This window comes from Mauremys mutica, unplaced genomic scaffold, assembly GCF_020497125.1.
Source record: "Mauremys mutica isolate MM-2020 ecotype Southern unplaced genomic scaffold, ASM2049712v1 Super-Scaffold_100393, whole genome shotgun sequence".
In the NCBI taxonomy this organism is placed as follows: domain Eukaryota; kingdom Metazoa; phylum Chordata; order Testudines; family Geoemydidae; genus Mauremys; species Mauremys mutica.
In genome coordinates this window covers 19088-36080 of record NW_025423328.1, presented here as the reverse complement: position 1 = coordinate 36080, position 16993 = coordinate 19088, and the positions used below count along the sequence as shown (strand labels likewise).

At 53.6% G+C, this 16993-nt stretch overlaps 1 protein-coding gene across 1 annotated transcript; it reads left to right on the top strand.

The window, feature by feature from the left end:
* The first annotated feature begins 11625 nt into the window (after positions 1–11625).
* Positions 11626–16457, top strand: LOC123361157 (condensin-2 complex subunit H2-like). Its single transcript, XM_045001319.1, has 5 exons — positions 11626–11738; positions 12156–12257; positions 12720–12775; positions 15635–15716; positions 16362–16457. Exons 1-5 carry the CDS (start codon positions 11631–11633, stop codon positions 16455–16457), a joined length of 444 nt encoding a protein of 147 aa, XP_044857254.1. The 5' UTR covers positions 11626–11630.
* Positions 16458–16993: the final 536 nt, after the last annotated feature.

Sequence of the window (16993 nt, the reverse complement as noted above, 5' to 3'; positions counted from 1 at the left end):
TCGGTTGTAGTCAAATTCAATGCAATATTATCTGTAATTACATCTACAAAAGATTCATTCAGGCACTTGTGCAACTGACTGCTGAGCTGTGCGCACATTGAACTGGTATTTTTGTACAGTACCAGGTCATTTGTGGCTTGGGAAGGTTTGGGAAGGTTCATCCAAAGGTCACTGAGTCCAGGTAATATGAGCAAGAGAGGATATAATTTTTTTAGAAGTATGGGAAGGAAGCAGATTAGCCCACATTTAAAACCCTTGCTAAACAAAGAAGTCTTTGAAAATTTAAGTTTGTTTATTAGAAGTACCACAAATTTAAAACTAAATTGCACTCCAGATATGAAAGCATAAATTTGATTGAATTCCTAAAGGCATTTTAGTCTATGCTACCTAATTCCACATCTTTCATATAATTCAACTAATCAGCCACCAGATGTGGCTTCATTTAGAAATGTTTATTGAAAAAATAAGTGGTTGACACAGAACGAATAGAATGGCCCACATTAGGGAAATGAAATTTCTTAGTTAATATTGTTTTAACATAATTTATGGCATATTTGCTAGTGTTAAGACCAAAGGGCCCAAATCTCCCCTTGGATATACAAGTGTTACTCCCATTGACTTCATTGGGAGCTGTGCCTGTGTATCTGAAGGCTGAGCTTTGTTATAAGGAACTGATTCTGTGCCAGTAATTGTAGTCTGAGTCTAATTCTGAAATTAAAAGAAAAGAAGCTCAACCAGATGAGAAAAGTAATTTAAAAAACTTGAACATCAGGTAAGGATATTTTTCTTTTCATTATGATCTAGAGAGAATGAGACTGAAGTTAAAACCTTGTTTATTTCTACAGTACTGTAAAATAAACGGACCCTTTCTTTGTCATTTGTAAATGATCAGCAAGCTAGCAAGTTCACCAAGTTTCAGCTCCAAAGATTACTATCCCCAGCCAACACAATTACATTCCAAACACACATTAAAGCATTTTGGGGGATGCATATCCCAGCAGTAGATGGTGGTGCTTTTAGTCAGCTGACTGGGGCCAGAGAATAAAGACTAGTCTTTCAGTTGCTTATCTATCATGATCACATAAAAGGCAAAGATGAAAGAAAAAATGCTGAGGTCTTGTCTACATCTAAAACTTAGGATGACCTAGCTATATCTCTCAGGGATGTGCAAAATTTTGTACCGTGAACACTGTTGTTAGGTTGGTTATGTTGACAGAAGGAATATTCCATCGATTTAGCTACTGTCTTTTGGAGAGTTAGATTACCTACATCAATAAAAAAAATCCTTCCCGTTGATATCGGCAGCATCTATGCTGCAGCCCTACCGTGGCACAACTACAGCTCCGTAGCTGTGGTGCTGTAGCAGAGCTATTGTGTATACATACATACAACAATTAGGTAGAAAGGCAAGCATCACTTTTTCCAAGGGTAGAGAAAGGAGGGATAGACCAGGGTTTCTCAAACAGAGGTCACCGCTTGTGTAGGGAAAGCTCCTGGCAGGCTGGGCCGGTGTGTTTACCTGCCCCATCTGCAGGTCTGGCTGATTGCAGCTCCCACTAGCGGTGGATCGCTGCTCTGGGCCAATGGGAGCTTCTGGAAGTGGTGTGGGCCGAGGGACTTTCTGGCTGCTGCTTCCAGCAGCTCCCATTGGCCTGGAGCAGCAATCCGCGGCCAGTGGGAGCCGCAATCGGCCAGACCTGCAGACAGGGCAGGTAAACACCAGCCCGGCCCGCCAGGGGCTTTCCCTACACAAGTGGTGACTCCTGTTTGAGAAACCCTAGGATAGAGGCAAAAGCTAAGGAAGTCCAGAGGGTTATATTCGAGAATCTTTTTTTAAAAATGGTAAATATTGAGAGTTTAAATTATTCCTAATCATCAAGTTGTGCACACTGATTTACCTATGTAATCATATGATTGTATTGCGGTTCCTCTAGTTCTTTCACCTGTTTATTTCACTCACTTATTGAGTCTGGCCTCTAATTGGAGAGTAGAAGCTATATTGATGTGTTTGCACAGTGCTTAACAAAATGGGGCCTTGATCTGCTTTGGGGCCTTTAGGAGTGACTGCAACAAATGGCAACAATATAGTAATTGATATTGCCTCCACCTTTGTGCCCGCTTAGCCAAGTACCTTGTCAGAGAGAATGAGACAAAAGCTGTTTTTTCCACTTATTCTTCTCTTGACACATCTTTAGTGACTTTGTCAGTGATATCGCTCTTGAAACAGACAGCTGTGAAAAACTATGTATGTGTTACTAGTATTTCTTTTCAGTTTGTAATATTTACAACATATTATATTCAGTGAGTTTGCCAATCTTCAGATGAACAACTGTTTTATTGTATAACCTTAAAAACTAAAGTTGATTTATTCTAGACTAAAATAATCACACAGAGCCAAAATTCCAAACTGTTTTACTCTAGGTACTACACCGCACAGTGCTATTGAAGTTAGTGGGCTGTAGGTGAGTACAGAAAGTGTCTCTGAATTTCCATTTGAATAAAGAAAGTGCTGTGATTAATAGTACTCACCTAGGATTTGCAGGACTTTATTATTGCTTATACAGTGCTGTGTGCATAACACTTTATAGACAATTGGCCACTGCCCTAAGAAATCTGCAATCTAGGGCCCTGATTCTGCAATTGGATCCATGTTGCTGCACCCTTGAAGTCAACAGCAGCTCTCTGTGGATGTAAGGGTCCAGTAGAGCAGGTCTGACTGCAGGTTTAGTACCTACATTAAAGTAAACACTGTAGAAACAAGGAGAAAGTCCCTTCCCAAGGATCTTTCATTCTAGTACCAGACACAGAAGAGACAAATTCATCTTGTGAGTATGCAGGTGCAATTCTACCTCAAGCTCAGATAAAAGGATTGATTTATGAAGAAAGACTAAAAGAGCTAAATTTGTTCTACTCTATATACCTATACAAAGCAATGACCAAGAGTTGGGAAATGAAAAGCGGGAAAAGACACGATAAAAGTCTACTAATATTTAAAAAATGTAAACACAAAGGAGAGAGTAGTAGTATTAAGAGTGATATGAAGGCAGCTTGCATATAAGTAATGGGATGAAATTAAAAATAAGAAAATTTAAGATGAGGCTACTTCTTGAGAGCAAGATATATAAATTGTAGAAGTTTATCTCAAGGGAACTGTTAGGACTCCCCTTGCTTGAGATATTTAAGGCTACACTATGTACTCAAAAATACATTTTAGATGACAGCTCTTCACTGGCAGAGCACAGACCACGGGTTATCAAACCTTTTCATAGTGTGGTTCACATTTCAACAGACAGATAGGGATAGCTTCATGGACACCCATAAGGTCACCTCACAAATTGCTTATATGGAAAAATTATATTAGAAAAGTAATGCACCTTTATCTGTCATAGGGTGACCAGATGACAAACATGAAATATCGGGACGCGGGGGGGGCAAAAAAAAAAAAAAGCCAGAGCGCCCCCCGCCACCAGGCGGCAGTGGCACAGCCCCGTCTCCACCCAACTCTCAGCTCTGACCCCCAATACACTCCCAGCTCCCCCATCCCCTCGCTCCTGGGCCCCGAGCTGTGCAGCCGAGCCACGCTCCGGACCCCTCTTGCAGCTCCCGGCCCAGCCGCTCCCGGGCTTCATTGCACCAGCCCCACAGCAGAGGCTGCTCCACTCTGCCCCACCCGGGACACTCACCCTGGGCAGCCCCGCTCCGGCTGCAGGGAACTCGGGGACCCCCGCCCCCCGGGCAGGGGGCGAACCAGGCAGCCGGGCCCGGCCCCTCCTGGCAGGAGCGTGTCTGCCCCACACGTGTCTCCGCCCCCCACCCAGGCCCTGCCTGCTCTGCGCTGCCCTGCAGGCTGCAGGGCTGGAGCAGCCTCCGTGCTGCGCTCCCAGCCCCGGCCATGGCCTGTGTGCAAACCTGGGAGGGAGGAGGAATGCCGCATGCTTGGGGAAGAGGTGGGGCCAGGGCGGGGAGTTGGGGAGGGATCCAATGGGGCAGTGAGGGGCGGGGTTGGGGCAGGTCCAGGGCAGGGATTTGGGGAGGGGTCCAATGGGGGAAGGAGGGGGATGGTCGGGGGAAGTGGGCGGTGAAAGCCCCTCCGGGCTCCGTCTATGCACCGGAGCGGAGGGCAAAATTGCTTGTTTGTCCCGTGTCCCGACCGAACATCGGTCGGGACGCGGGACAAACAAGCAAATATCGGGACAGTCCCGATAAAATCGGGACGTCTGGTCACCCTAGAGGAAGATGCAGTCCTAAAACCAACCTAAGAAGCTGTTTTTAGAACAAGCTACTGGTTGTGGTGAAGTGAATAAACTACTGTAAATCCATTCTACTGTTTGCTAAAGCCTCAATTTCTGTCAGGTACTAACAGCATCGTCTGAGCCCATCTATAAGGCCAAATAGTGTTTTAATTATATTGGGAATTAATGTGAAACCAGCTCCTCCACCACAGCAACTTCTTTTGTAATATAGCCTGGTCCACATTTGGAACAGTTTAACCACGTCTCCCCGAATGTGGTGGGGTTGGGTTTTGTTTTAGGCGAACAGTCGAACGTAGTGGCACACTGCTAAAAAGTTAGCCTTCAAGAAAATTCACTAGCACAATTTTCAGGGGAAAAAAAATCCCTGTCCACACTGACTGACACCCTGCTAGTTACACCCATATCAACAAGCATGGTTTAGTGTGGTTCTGATCCCTGTACGTAGGATACAAGCAAACCTATGCATGGGCGGCAGGTTATATATGTGTGCGGTGCCCGGGCTCCAGGAATATTCAGGGCCGGGTGCCCTGCTCCAGCAATATTTGGAGCTGGGTCTCTCCCCCGGCCCTGTCTGGATCGGGCCCCAGCCCCCGCAGGTCTCCCCCTGCCCTGCGTGTCCCCCCCCCCCCCCCCCCCCCCCCCCCGCCTGCGTCCCTGCCTGACAGAAAGCAGCACGAGCCTCTCCCCTGCCTGCTCTGTGCTGCGGGAGATCTGCTCCTGGCAGAACTGCTGTCTGCTGCCGCAGGGTCCTAGCGCCTGCCCGCCAAAAATGGCAAGGCAGGCTGCCCTTACTCTGCCCTTCCGCCCTCACCCTGAGCCTCCCCAATGCCCCAAACCCTCAGCCCCAGCCAGAGCCCTCATCCCCCCACACCCCAACCCTCTGCCCCAGCCCTGAGCCCACCCGCAGTATGAACCCCTCATCCTCAGCCCCAGCCAGAACCCTCATCCTGCTGCACCCCAACCCTCTGCCCCAGCCCTGAGCCCCCCCCATCATGAATCCCTCATTCTCAGCCCCAACCCTCATCCCTCTGCACCCTAATCCTCAGCCCCAGCCCTGAGTCCCCCCACATCATGAGCCCCACAGCCCTCACCCCACACCCCAAACCTCTGCCCTAGTCCTGAGCCCCCTCCTGCATCATGAACCCCTCACCCCCAAGCCCCAGCCAGAGCCCTCAACCCCCTGCACCCTGATCCTCTGCCCCAGCCCTGACCCTCCCACAGCATGAACCCCTCATCCTCAGCCCCACAGCCCTCACCCTGGACTCCCTCCTATCCCCAAACTCCCTCGCAGAGCGTGCACCACCTCCCCTTTCCCACACACCCCTTCCCACTCCCAAACTCCCTCCCAGAGCCTGCACCCCTCACCCCTGCCTACACCCCCACCCCCAGCCCAGAGCCTGCACCCAAACTCCGTCCCAAAGCCTGCACCCCTCACCCCCTCCTGCACACCCACGCCCTGCCCCAGCCCGGAGCCTGCACCCAGCACCCAAACTCCCTCCCAGAGCCTGCACCCCTCCCCCCTTCCTACACCCCCAGCCCAGAGCCTGCACCCCGATCCCCAGCCCAGGACCTGCACCCCATACCTCCCCCCAAAACCCCGCCCAGAGCCTTAGGCAGGTGGGGGCAGAGTTTGGGGGGGCGGGTTCTGGGCACCACCAAAATTTCTACAAACTTGCCACCCATGGGTAGGAGGGGGAGCTCATCCAGCAGCTGATAACGCAACGCTCCGCCCCGCCCCCCCCCCCCGATCTGCGCATGCCCAGAGCCGGGAACCGCAACCTGAACTACATCTCCCAGCCTGCCCCGGGGCGCTCCCGCCCTCTCCAGCCCAGGTAAGGGAGCGGTCAGCATGTAAAACTGCGCATGCTCCGTACGAGCCCTGCTGGGGGTAGGAGCAGGGGCGGCTCTAGGCACCAGCAAAACAAGCTGGTGCCTAGGGCGGCAAAATCTAGGGGGCGGCAAAAGGCTGGGGCCCCAGCTCATCCGAGGAGCGGCCCGTCCCCTGCAGCGGCGGTGGGGGGGGCGGCAGTCATGCCTGCGGGAGGTCCACCGGAGCCCCGGGACGACTGGACCTGCCGCAGGCATGACTGCAGAGGGGGCGCTCGTCCCGCGGCTCGGCTGGACCTCCCGCAGGCATGACTGCGGCAGCTCAAGCGGAGTCGCCGGACCCGCGAACCGTCCGCAGCCGCGGGAGGTCCAGCCGAGCCACGCGGGACCAGCGGTCCCTCTGCAGTCATGCCCGCGGGAGGTCCGCTGCTCCCGCGGCTCCGGGGCGCCTCCCGCGCATGACTGCTTGGGGCGGCCAAAAACGTAGAGCCGCCCCTGGGTAGGAGAATAAAGTTGCCGCTGCCGCCTCTGTGTGAACCGGTGAGTGAGAGACCCCCGGAGGGCGGGCGGGAAAGTGACTCTGCCCCGGGGAACCTGGGAGAAGCCTCGGAGCTGCCTCGGCCCCAGGGGAGCTGCAGCAGGATCCGCCCCGGCACCGCTGGGATGGGGGGGGAGGTCAGAGCGCTGTGGGGGGAGGGGGGTGTCAGGCAGGGAGGGGAGAAGCCGGAGTTGGGGAGGGGGGGTTTGAACTGTCTCTGGGCAGCCAGGAAATTCCCGGGGGGGGGAGTTAATTGGATCCTGTCCCTGTTTGTGCCTCTCGCCCCCAATACAAATTCTCTCCGGTTCTGCCCCTTTTCTCTCTCAGTGTCTCACACGTGGCTATAAGATCTGGGGAGATTCCCCCCCTCCCCCTCCAATGATCCGCTCTCTCGGCTCCCCTGATTTTCCCCGGTCTCTCCATAATCCTGATTTTCCACCTTCAGTTGCATAGTTTGTGACACGTTTTCTCTGCAGATCTCAAAGACTGATACAAAATACCCTAAACACTTGCCCCACTTGGCAAAGAAAATCTCAGCTTTACACCTTTTCTCAGCTTCTTGAACACGGATATAAAATGTTTGCAACTGGTGCCTATTTCCTCTCTATTCATTTAACAAATATGAGCTAAAATCTGAGTGTTTCACATCAATATCAACAACAGATATAAAATTCCTCTGATTTTCCACTTTCTTCTCTCTAAATTGCAAAAATGGATCCAAAATGGCTCAGATTTCCAGCCTTTGTGATGGAGCATTGTGGTGGGGGAGGTGTTTGGGTGGCTGGACAGGGGCTACTCTAGTCAGGTTGGTGCATTCTGGAGATTTGGGGTTTGGGGGGTAGTTCTGATGTGCCCAGCCCTGAGGCTGTGGGTCCTGGAGGTGGGTATTGCTGGGGGTCTGTTGGTTGCAGAACAGCAAAGGTGGGTGTCTCTTGGGGAGGCGGGGTAAGGGGTTACAGGGAGCCTGATGCTGTGCCAGGGGCTCTGTCTGGGCTTCCCCCACTGGCTCCTGGGATCGTTGCCATGCTCAGGCCCCTTGGCCGCCCCGTACCCGGGACCTGCAGATACAGCGACGCGAAGGCGGCGGCGTAGACGGTGGCCAGGTCGCCCAGGAGCAGCTGCCGGGCCACGTGCGGCGGCTCCCCCATGGCGCGCGGCGGCGGCGGGAACAGGACTCCGCCTCCGCGCACCCGACACGTCCCCGGCCTGCACGCTCCCAAGTACCCGCCCCAGCGCTGGGGAGACACGCCCCCTCCGTGGCGTCACCGCGCTCGCCTCACGCGCTGACTGACTTCACCGCTCTGAGCGGGAAAAACAAAATGGTGGCCGGGCTCGGGGGCGGAGCGGAGCTGTTCCCCCCCTCCCCCCCCGTGCTGCGGGGTGAGTGTGGTGCGGTCCTGGTGCAACACCCCCCCCAGCCCCGTCCCGTGGTACGGTCCGGACACCCCAATGCCTCACCCCCCCTCCCGGTATGGTACTGCCCGGGAACCGGGGCGGGGGGTTCTGTCAGGGCGGGACGTGTTCCGGGAGGTCCCGTCACATAACCGAATCTTTCCTTGCTGGACTCCGGGCCAGTCCTGGAGGGTCGGTAACCCTGCGGGGTTCTGTGGGGATGGAGGGGCGCTGGGGGGCGGGGGCTAGAGCTGAGGGGCTGCACAAAGCTGTGTGGTGCTGGGGGGTGCTGTGGGAATGGGGGGCACAGAGCTGTGGAGGGCAGAGCTGGGGTGTGGGGATGGGGCAGAGCTGAGATGGGTGCTGTGGGGATGGGAGGCCAGAGCTTGGGGGGTGTTTGGGGGACAGGGGGCCAGAGTGTGTGTGTGGGGGTGATGCTGTGGGGAAAACCCCAGTCTGGTATCAGGGTCTTCCCCAAGATACACAAACCATCCTGAGTCTCATGTATCCCTGGAAAGACCCTGGTTCCTTTTATCCTTGTCCCCTTTTGCACCTGCGTATCATGATCGGACTGCGTCCTAGGGCAGTGGTTCTCAACCGTTCCAGACTACTGTACCCCTTTCAGGAGTCTGTTCTGCTTTGCATACCCCAAGCTTTACTTCACTTCAAAACTTACAAAATCAGACTCAAAATACAGACGTGTCACAGCACACTAGTACTGAAAAATTGCTGACTTTCTCATTTGTACCATATCATTATAAAATAAATTGGAATAGATGTATATTATACTTGCATTTCAATGTATATAGAGCAGTAGAAACAAGACATTGTGTGACATTTTTGTTGGTACTGACTTCGCTAGTGCTTTTTATGTAGCCTGTTGTAAAACTAGGCAAATCTCTAGATGAGTTGATGTACTCCCTGGAAGACCTCTGTGTACCCCCAGAGGTACATGTACCCCTGGTTGAGAACCACTGATCTAGGGTCTGACCCCTCCCTGAGCCCTTATCACTCCACCTTGTCACATTCCTTGCCCCCCCTTCCATCTTTGCTCCTGGGTCTGACCCCTTCTGATGGAGTAGAGACTGTCTGTGTGGGGGATGGGAGAGCCGGGGAGGAATCCTATTCAATTTATTCATAAATGATCTGGAGGAAGGGGTAAACAGTGAGGTGGCAAAGTTTGCAGATGATACTAAACTACTCAAGATAGTTAAGACCAAAGCAGATTGTGAAGAACTTCAAAAAGATCTCACAAAACTAAGTGATTGGGCAACAAAATGGCAAATGAAATTTAATGTGGATAAATGTAAAGTAATGCACATTGGAAAAAATAACCCCAACTATACATACAACATGATGGGGGCTAATTTAGCTACAACGAGTCAGGAAAAAGATCTTGGAGTTATCGTGGATAGTTCTCTGAAGATGTCCATGCAGTGTGCAGAGGCGGTCAAAAAAGCAAACAGGATGTTAGGAATCATTAAAAGGAGGATAGAGAATAAGACTGAGAATATATTATTGCCCTTATATAAATCCATGGTACGCCCACATCTCGAATACTGTGTACAGATGTGGTCTCCTCACCTCAAAAAAGATATTCTAGCACTAGAAAAGGTTCAGAAAAGAGCAACTAAAATGATTAGGGGTTTAGAGAGGGTCCCATATGAGGAAAGATTAAAGAGGCTAGGACTCTTCAGTTTGGAAAAGAGAAGACTAAGGGGGGACATGATAGAGGTATATAAAATCATGAGTGATGTTGAGAAAGTGGATAAGGAAAAGTTATTTACTTATTCCCATAATACAAGAACTAGGGGTCACCAAATGAAATTAATAGGCAGCAGGTTTAAAACAAATAAAAGGAAGTTCTTCTTCACGCAGCGCACAGTCAACTTGTGGAACTCCTTACCTGAGGAGGTTGTGAAGGCTAGGACTATAACAATGTTTAAAAGGGGACTGGATAAATTCATGGTGGCTAAGTCCATAAATGGCTATTAGCCAGGATGGGTAAGAATGGTGTCCCTAGCCTCTGTTCGTCAGAGGATGGAGATGAATGGCAGGAGAGAGATCACTTGATCATTGCCTGTTAGGTTCACTCCCTCAGGGGCACCTGGCATTGGCCACTGTCGGTAGACAGATACTGGGCTAGATGGACCTTTGGTCTGACCCGGTACGGCCTTTCTTATGTTCTTATGACTTTAGGTGAGGGACAATACCTGAGCTAGGCAGGGGGGAGGGGAGGTCAGGTCAACACCTTTGCCCGGGAAGCTAGACAAAGGCAGAGAGCCGAGTGGAGAGGGGTGGGTCAGTTTTCGGTTGGGGGCTTGGGGGGTGCAGTGCAGGGAATCCCAAGCTGGGAACTAAGCTCCCTGCACCCCCAGAAGGACCAGATTGAGAGGTCCTGGCTCTGCCCACAAGGTCTGCTGTAGCCTGTGTTCCTGTTGTCCAATAAACCTGTTTTAGTGGCTGGCTGAGAGTCACTGAGAGTCCCAGGAAGAGGGGTGCAGAGTCGGACTCCCCCACACTCCGTGACACCCCTCAATCCCTCTCTGACAGCTAGATGGATACTGCAGTCCTGTATGACACCGGCTAAAAAACGGGGAGGCGAGGGACTATCCACGGCCCGGGCAGGATAGGAGAGGCACATGGGATGGGATGGCTTTGAGGAGAACATTCAGGTGTGGAGTGAATGTCAGCTTTTTCTTCCTGTAATGTAAGAAGTTCCTGTGTGATGCCCAAATTCAGAGTAGTCGGGCCATGAGTGAGCCTGCACCTGTGTAAAAACAACGAGGAGTCATGGCACCTAGAGACTAACACATTTATTTGAGCATAAGCTTTTGTGGGCTATAACCCACTTCATCAGATGCATGGAGTGAAAAATACAGTAGGCAGGTGTACATACACAGCACATGAAAAGATGGGAGTTGCCTTACCAAGTGAGGGGGTCAGTGCTAACGAGGCCAGTTCAATCAGGGTGGATGTGGCCCATTCCCTACAGTTGACAAGAAGGTGTGAGTATCAACAGAGGGAAAATTACGTTTTGTACCAGACTGGGTCCTTAGACCCAGGAGTCGGGTCACATGTGTGCTTAACTGTTTGCAGAATTGGAGCTCAGGTTTGCAGATTAACCAGCCCAACAAGGCCATAATTCCGACTAGGTGCTGCTAATGTATAAATAATAAAATCAGTAATTTATGCTACATGCTTCACTTTTTTTCACTGGGATTTCTAGTCAGTTTCATGGTCAGGTTTGTTTGTTTACAGACATTTGTGTAGGTCTAAAATATAAATATTTTTATTTGTAGGTTCTCAGACACTAGCTTACTCTTACCCTGTGTTGTGACAACACAGGGGAATGTTTATGTCAAAGCAAAGCCATTTTTTGTTTGAATTACAACATTTTGATTGGCCTCAGGTTTTACAAAAGCTGATATTTTATAAAAACAAAATTGGAGCCAGCTTTGAGCTGACTGCATCCCATTAAATGACTGCAGGCCACAAATGACAGCGTTGTCAGAAAACAGATGGACCTGTGTCCTCCTTCTGTCCCTTACTGACTGTAGGCTTGTCTGCCTGGCTCCTGGATGAAATGTAACTTCTTGCACTTCTAGGGATCTGTTACAATGGAGAATGTGGAGTCCCGCTTCCTGCACCTTCTGCAGCCCATCCGAGATCTCACAAAGAACTGGGAGGTGGATGTGGCAGCCCAGCTGGGGGAGTATCTGGAGGAGGTAAGGTAATCTTTCCATCCACGAAGACCAGGGTAGCGGGGAGGAGTGTCAGCATCCAAGTGCCACAGTGTGTCCATGCAGCTGGAATTCCTAGCATGTGGCGGTCGTTTCGATCCCTAATGTTCCTGTCCCTTAGGCCAGCCCTGCCACGTTGTCACTGGCTTTAAACTCTAAATATCAAGTTCTGGACCTCAGACCTTTTCCTTTTGCTCCCTGCCCTCCCTGTGAAGTGCTCCTGGATCCACAGGAGCTTTAGAAAAGATGCTCTGCACAGCACAGACCTGTTCCTTGGAGAACCATTGCCACCTGTGGAAGAGCTGCAGCCCCAAAGATTACAAGAGAATGCGGTGGGAAAAGTCTTGCATCCAACCCAGTCTGTAAAATCAGCTTGTGTCTTCCCGTGTGCGTGTTCTGCAGCTGGACCAGATCTGCATTTCCTTCGACGGCGGCAAAACCACCATGAACTTCATAGAGGCGGCTCTGCTGATCCAGGGTTCTGCCTGCATCTACAGCAAGAAGGTGGGGAAGCTGAGGGGAACTGCTGTGCTCACTCCTGCTGCCCCTGCAAGGCCGGGAGGAGAGCTTCTGTGGGGTTTGCCAGCTGCGGGCTTGGGCAGTGGGTGCTTTGGGGAGTTTTGCTTGACTCTGAAAGGGTTAAGCCAGCTGCACAGGTGCTGATGTATTAAATGTAGCCCTGAAACGGTAGACATCACCCAGCCCCCACTGTGGCTGCTCCCGTCTCTGTCTGTATATGGACATGCAGCCTGCAGAAGCTACAAGTCTCGCCACATAGTACTTTGTTCCTCAGGCAAAATGCTCCCCAATGCTGGAGTTCAGGCTGAAAGTGCCAAGACCTGGTGAGAACACTGAAGTGATCAAGGGGCCTCTTCAGGAACCCCTGTTTACCCTAGACCCAAACTGAGGCAGCCTCCCTGAGATCCTTGCCTCCCAGCCTCTAACCTTCTGGCCTTGTTTTGGCAGGTGGAATATCTCTACTCTCTTGTTTACCAGGCCCTCGACTTCATCTCCAACAAAAAGTAAGTCAAGATTTTCCTTCTCCGTGAGGTTGCCTCTTGCAAAGTCTGTCTGGGCTTAGTACGGGGGGGCTCCCACCATGACTTCCCCAGCCCAGCTCAGCAGGCTCATGCATCTCGTTCTGACCGGCAGCTCCTGTCCTTTTTATCACTGTCACGCTTCTTTGCCCCTCCCTAGTCTCTTCCAAGCAAGGGTCTTGTAGCATTTTGGAAACACTAACTAATCCTTCCAACACCCTTTCCTTAGATATAGGTAAATTATCCTACATATGTGGGGGGCAGGGATAGCTCAGTGGCTTGAGCATTGGCCTGCTAAGCCCAGGTTTGTGAGTTCAATCCTTGAGGGGGCCACTTAGGGGAAAAATCAGTACTTGGTCCTGCTAGTGAAGACATAAGGCTGGACTCAGGGACCTTTCAGGGTCCCTTCCAGTTCTATGAGATCGGTATAGCCCCCTTTTGCAGGTGGGAAGTGAGGTGACTTACCCAAGTCTACAGAGGAAGTCCCCCGCAGAGCGGGGAATAGCCCCAGCGTCCTGACTCCCTGCTCAGATCATAAGGAGCAAAGATCATAAGGCTCGCTCTTTATCTGGTTTTAAACTGTTGTCATCCAGGACAATCTCGGTGGTTATTTTTTGCTGGTTTTAACGCTAGGCTCCAGTCCTGCAAAAGGATCCTCCCGGGATAATGTTGAAGTCAGTGGGTCTCTGTGCAGGCACGAGGTGGGGATCCAGCTGTAGGACTGGGACCTGAGCTGGTGTGATCACAATGCAGGCCGGTGAGTGGAGGTATTAAATAGGAGGATCTAGGCAGTGTGGCTGAATAGGCCGCCGGGGGGGGGGGGGGGGTGTTTTAGTAGCAGTTTTCAAATGTAGCATGTCGCCTCTTTAGTAATTTTTCCATCCCCGTATATCCCCATTCTGACTGGCCCATGCTCAGTCCAGGTCTTCGGTTAAGCAAGGAGAGATCTGTTTAGGGTGGACAGCAGTGGCTGTTCTGAAAGAGAAATCCCCCCAGACGGGTGAAGCTCTGCCAATGGCTCTGACTTTGAACAGGCACTTGGCTCCAGCCACACAAACTGACCTCTGAAATGGAATTCCCTTTGGGCTCCTCTGCTCCTCTCAGCCAGAGGCCTGGCTCAGCAGGGGCACTTGCTAGGGCAGACGTGGGCAAACTACGGCCTGCGGGCCACATCCAGTCTGAGGGCAGGGCCGGCTCCAGACACCAGCCTACCAAGCACGTGCTTGGGGCGGCACCTTGGGACGAGGCGGCGATCTGGGTTTTTTTGGTTCGGCCGGGCGGCGCTGGGGGGGGCGGGGTGTGGGAGGCGGGGCGCCATGTTGGAGGGGCGGGGACTTCGGTGGCGCGGCGCTCCGAGGGAGCGGGGACTTGGGCGGTGCAGCGCTCGGGGGGGCGGGGCGTCGCTTGGGGGGGCGGGGACTTGGGCGGCACGACGCGACGCTCGGGGGGGGGGCGCTCTTTGTTTTCGCTTGGGGCGGCAAAAATGTTAGAGCCGGCCCTGCCTGTGGGACCATCGTGCCCGGCCCCTGAGATCCTGGCAGGGGAGCCTAGTCCCCGGCCCCTCCCCTCCCCCACAGCCACACCACCATGCTGACTGTGCTCTGGCCCGCCTCTCCCACTGGGCAGCGTGAGGCGCGCAGCCGGCTCTGGCCTGGTGTCATGGCTGCGAGCTCCTGCCGCTGGTAAGGGGGCAGGGAGTGGGGGGGTTGGGTAAGAGTGGGAGGTCTTGTGGGGGAGGAGGAGGTGGTTGGATGGGGCGGAGGTTCTGGGGGGGTGGTCAGGGGATGGGGAACAGGGAGGGTTGGGAGTGGGAGTTCCGAGGGGCCTGTCAGGGGGTGGGGATGTGGCTAGGGATCGGGAGGGCAGTCAGGGAGCAGGGGGGTTGGATAAGGGGGTGGGATCTTGGGGGGAAATCAGGGGTTGGGGAGTCCCGGGGGGTGGTGGTCAGGGGACGAGGAGCAGAGGGGGGTTGGATGGTGGTGGGAGTCCCGGGGAGGCTGTCGGGGCGGGGATGTGGATAGGGGTTGGGAGGGCAGTCAGGGAGCAGGGGGTATTTGGATGGGTTGGAGGTTCTGAGGGGGGCAGTCGGGGGTGGGAAGTGGGAGGGGGCAGATAGGGGGGCGGGGGCCAGGCTGTTTGGGGGGGCAGAGCCTTGCGCAACCCCGATGTGGCCCTCAGGCCAAAACGTTTGCCCACCCCTGTGCTAGGGCCTTGCTGATGCGGGATGGGCCAGAGCCAACAGGGCAGGGTGCTGCTGGTGTTGCAGGGAGCTGGAACTGCTAGAAATGGAGGCTGTTAAAGGTTCTCTCCAAGCTGCGGGCTGGCTGCCTCGAAGTGAAACGTGCCCTCCGCTTCCCCTTCCCCGTTCCCTGATGGAAACGGAATCGACTCAACGAGCAGGGGATTTGCTGGCCAGGCCTAAGCCCCCCTCCCCACTGCAGCCAGATCCCATTTCCTCTGAGCCACTTGCGCCCCTGCATGGGAGTGGTGGGCTCCAGCTCTGAGCCAGGCCTGCATATAGGAACCAAGTGCACGTTAGCTGGCTCCCCTCAGAAGAATAACATACTGACGTGGCTGTCTCCCCCTTGGGCTATTCAACGCTGGGCCCTTCTATAGCACTTCACAAGGACCAAAGAGGCCCCGGTAGCTTTATCTGCCGCCCACTCCTGGGCTGGAGGGGACCTGTTACATCCCTGTGTCTGTTGTCAGAGTAGCTGGGCAACCCCCAGCACACCCACCAGTGACTCAGACATCCCCGGCTCTGCCCCAGGAAACTGCCCAGCTGACAATAATGGTTTTAGAAAACTCCAGTGCCCTCTTGTGTTTTTTCCCTCCCTGACCCAGGCGGGACAAACAGCCTACGTCCATGGGGGAGGACGGCACCGACACTGACGTGAGCGCTGGGCCCAGGACGGAGGAGGAAGAGGTAAGACAGCAGGTGTGGTGTGCGTCCTCCTGTGTGCAGTCCCTCTGTGTGCCAGCAGGAGGAGTGCGGGCAGTATCCCAGCAGCCTCTGCCTGGCGTGTGCTAGGCACCGGGCTGGTAGGTTAAATGGTGGTGGGTGACCTGAGTAGCAGTAGTCCCGTACCTCCCTATGGATGCCTGGCTAGAAGAACCTCTAGGCCACCCATTGCAGTGTTTTCTCCCTCCCCAGGTGCCCTGCCCATGGCACTGAGTGAGCCAAGTGGAGCAAGTTCTGTCAGAACCGCCGTGGGACCAACAGTTGGTGCAGGTCTTCTTTTGTCTGTGGTGCCTGGACTACCCGATAGAGTAAGTCATGGTGGATTTCAAATCGGGGTCCTTGCTGCCGGCATAGGGGCAAGCCTTCCTCCCCAGGGGATCCTGTCTCCTGCTCCCAGGCCCGACTGAGGGTGGTATCCCCACGTTGTTCTTCCAGGAAGTCGGCGTCTACATCCAGCCATTCATGGCCTTCTTCTGTTGGGGCTTTGGTAGGGGTTTGGCTCCATTCCTCTATTTCAGGATTCCCTGAGGGCCCCTCCAGGGGGTCGTCCGCCACTGGCTGGCCTAATAATCCCGGCCTTCTAGCACGCCCCCCCACTTTTCTTCCCAGGGGGCGTGTACCCCACTCCTGGAGAAGGTCGGCAAAGCCTGGCCAGTCACGTCCCAGGATCACTGGGTAAGCCAACTTTGGGGCTACCTCGACTAGATGCTACACTTGGTGCCGAGCCACTTTGAGCTGCACCCAGATGGTGGGATCTGGCTTCACGTCCCCGTGAATACACTGTAGGCTGATGGGGGGGGGGGGGGCCTGGTGGGACCCGAAGGCTCTATCAGCCCGGCCCGGATGACCGTCTGGCTACACCCTGAGTCCACCAAGGCCCAGGTAGCCATCCCACCTATTCACCAGTATGACTATTTTCCCTGGCTCCCACGTCCGGGCCCGGTGACCAGCAGTCCAGACCTGCCCATAATTACAATCCATGTACAGGCACGCCTTCTGGAAGTGCCCTATCTGTCCACACTCATAACACTGGTCCCGCTTCCCTTCTTCGGTCGGGGTATGGCGGGGGCTACTCTACCTCCCCAGTGCGTCATCTTGGTTCCATATGAGGTTTGCACCGGGTGGGTCCTTGGCACCGTGGGTCGCACGTTTCCCTGATGTCTGGGTGTACCGATGGGGGCCTCCCCCGTTCACCTTACGGGCTCCCTGGCCCGGGTTCAGGTTCCTTTCACCCGAGCCCC

Excerpts from the sequence above, each read along its gene's own strand:
- LOC123361157 (XM_045001319.1), top strand. The coding sequence starts at position 11,631 with ATGGAGAATGTGGAGTCCCGCTTCCTGCACCTTCTGCAGCCCATCCGA. Across the intron at positions 11,739-12,155 it reads TGGGGGAGTATCTGGAGGAG|CTGGACCAGATCTGCATTTC; the intron begins GTAAGGTAATCT and ends CGTGTTCTGCAG. Across the intron at positions 12,258-12,719 it reads CCTGCATCTACAGCAAGAAG|GTGGAATATCTCTACTCTCT; the intron begins GTGGGGAAGCTG and ends TTGTTTTGGCAG.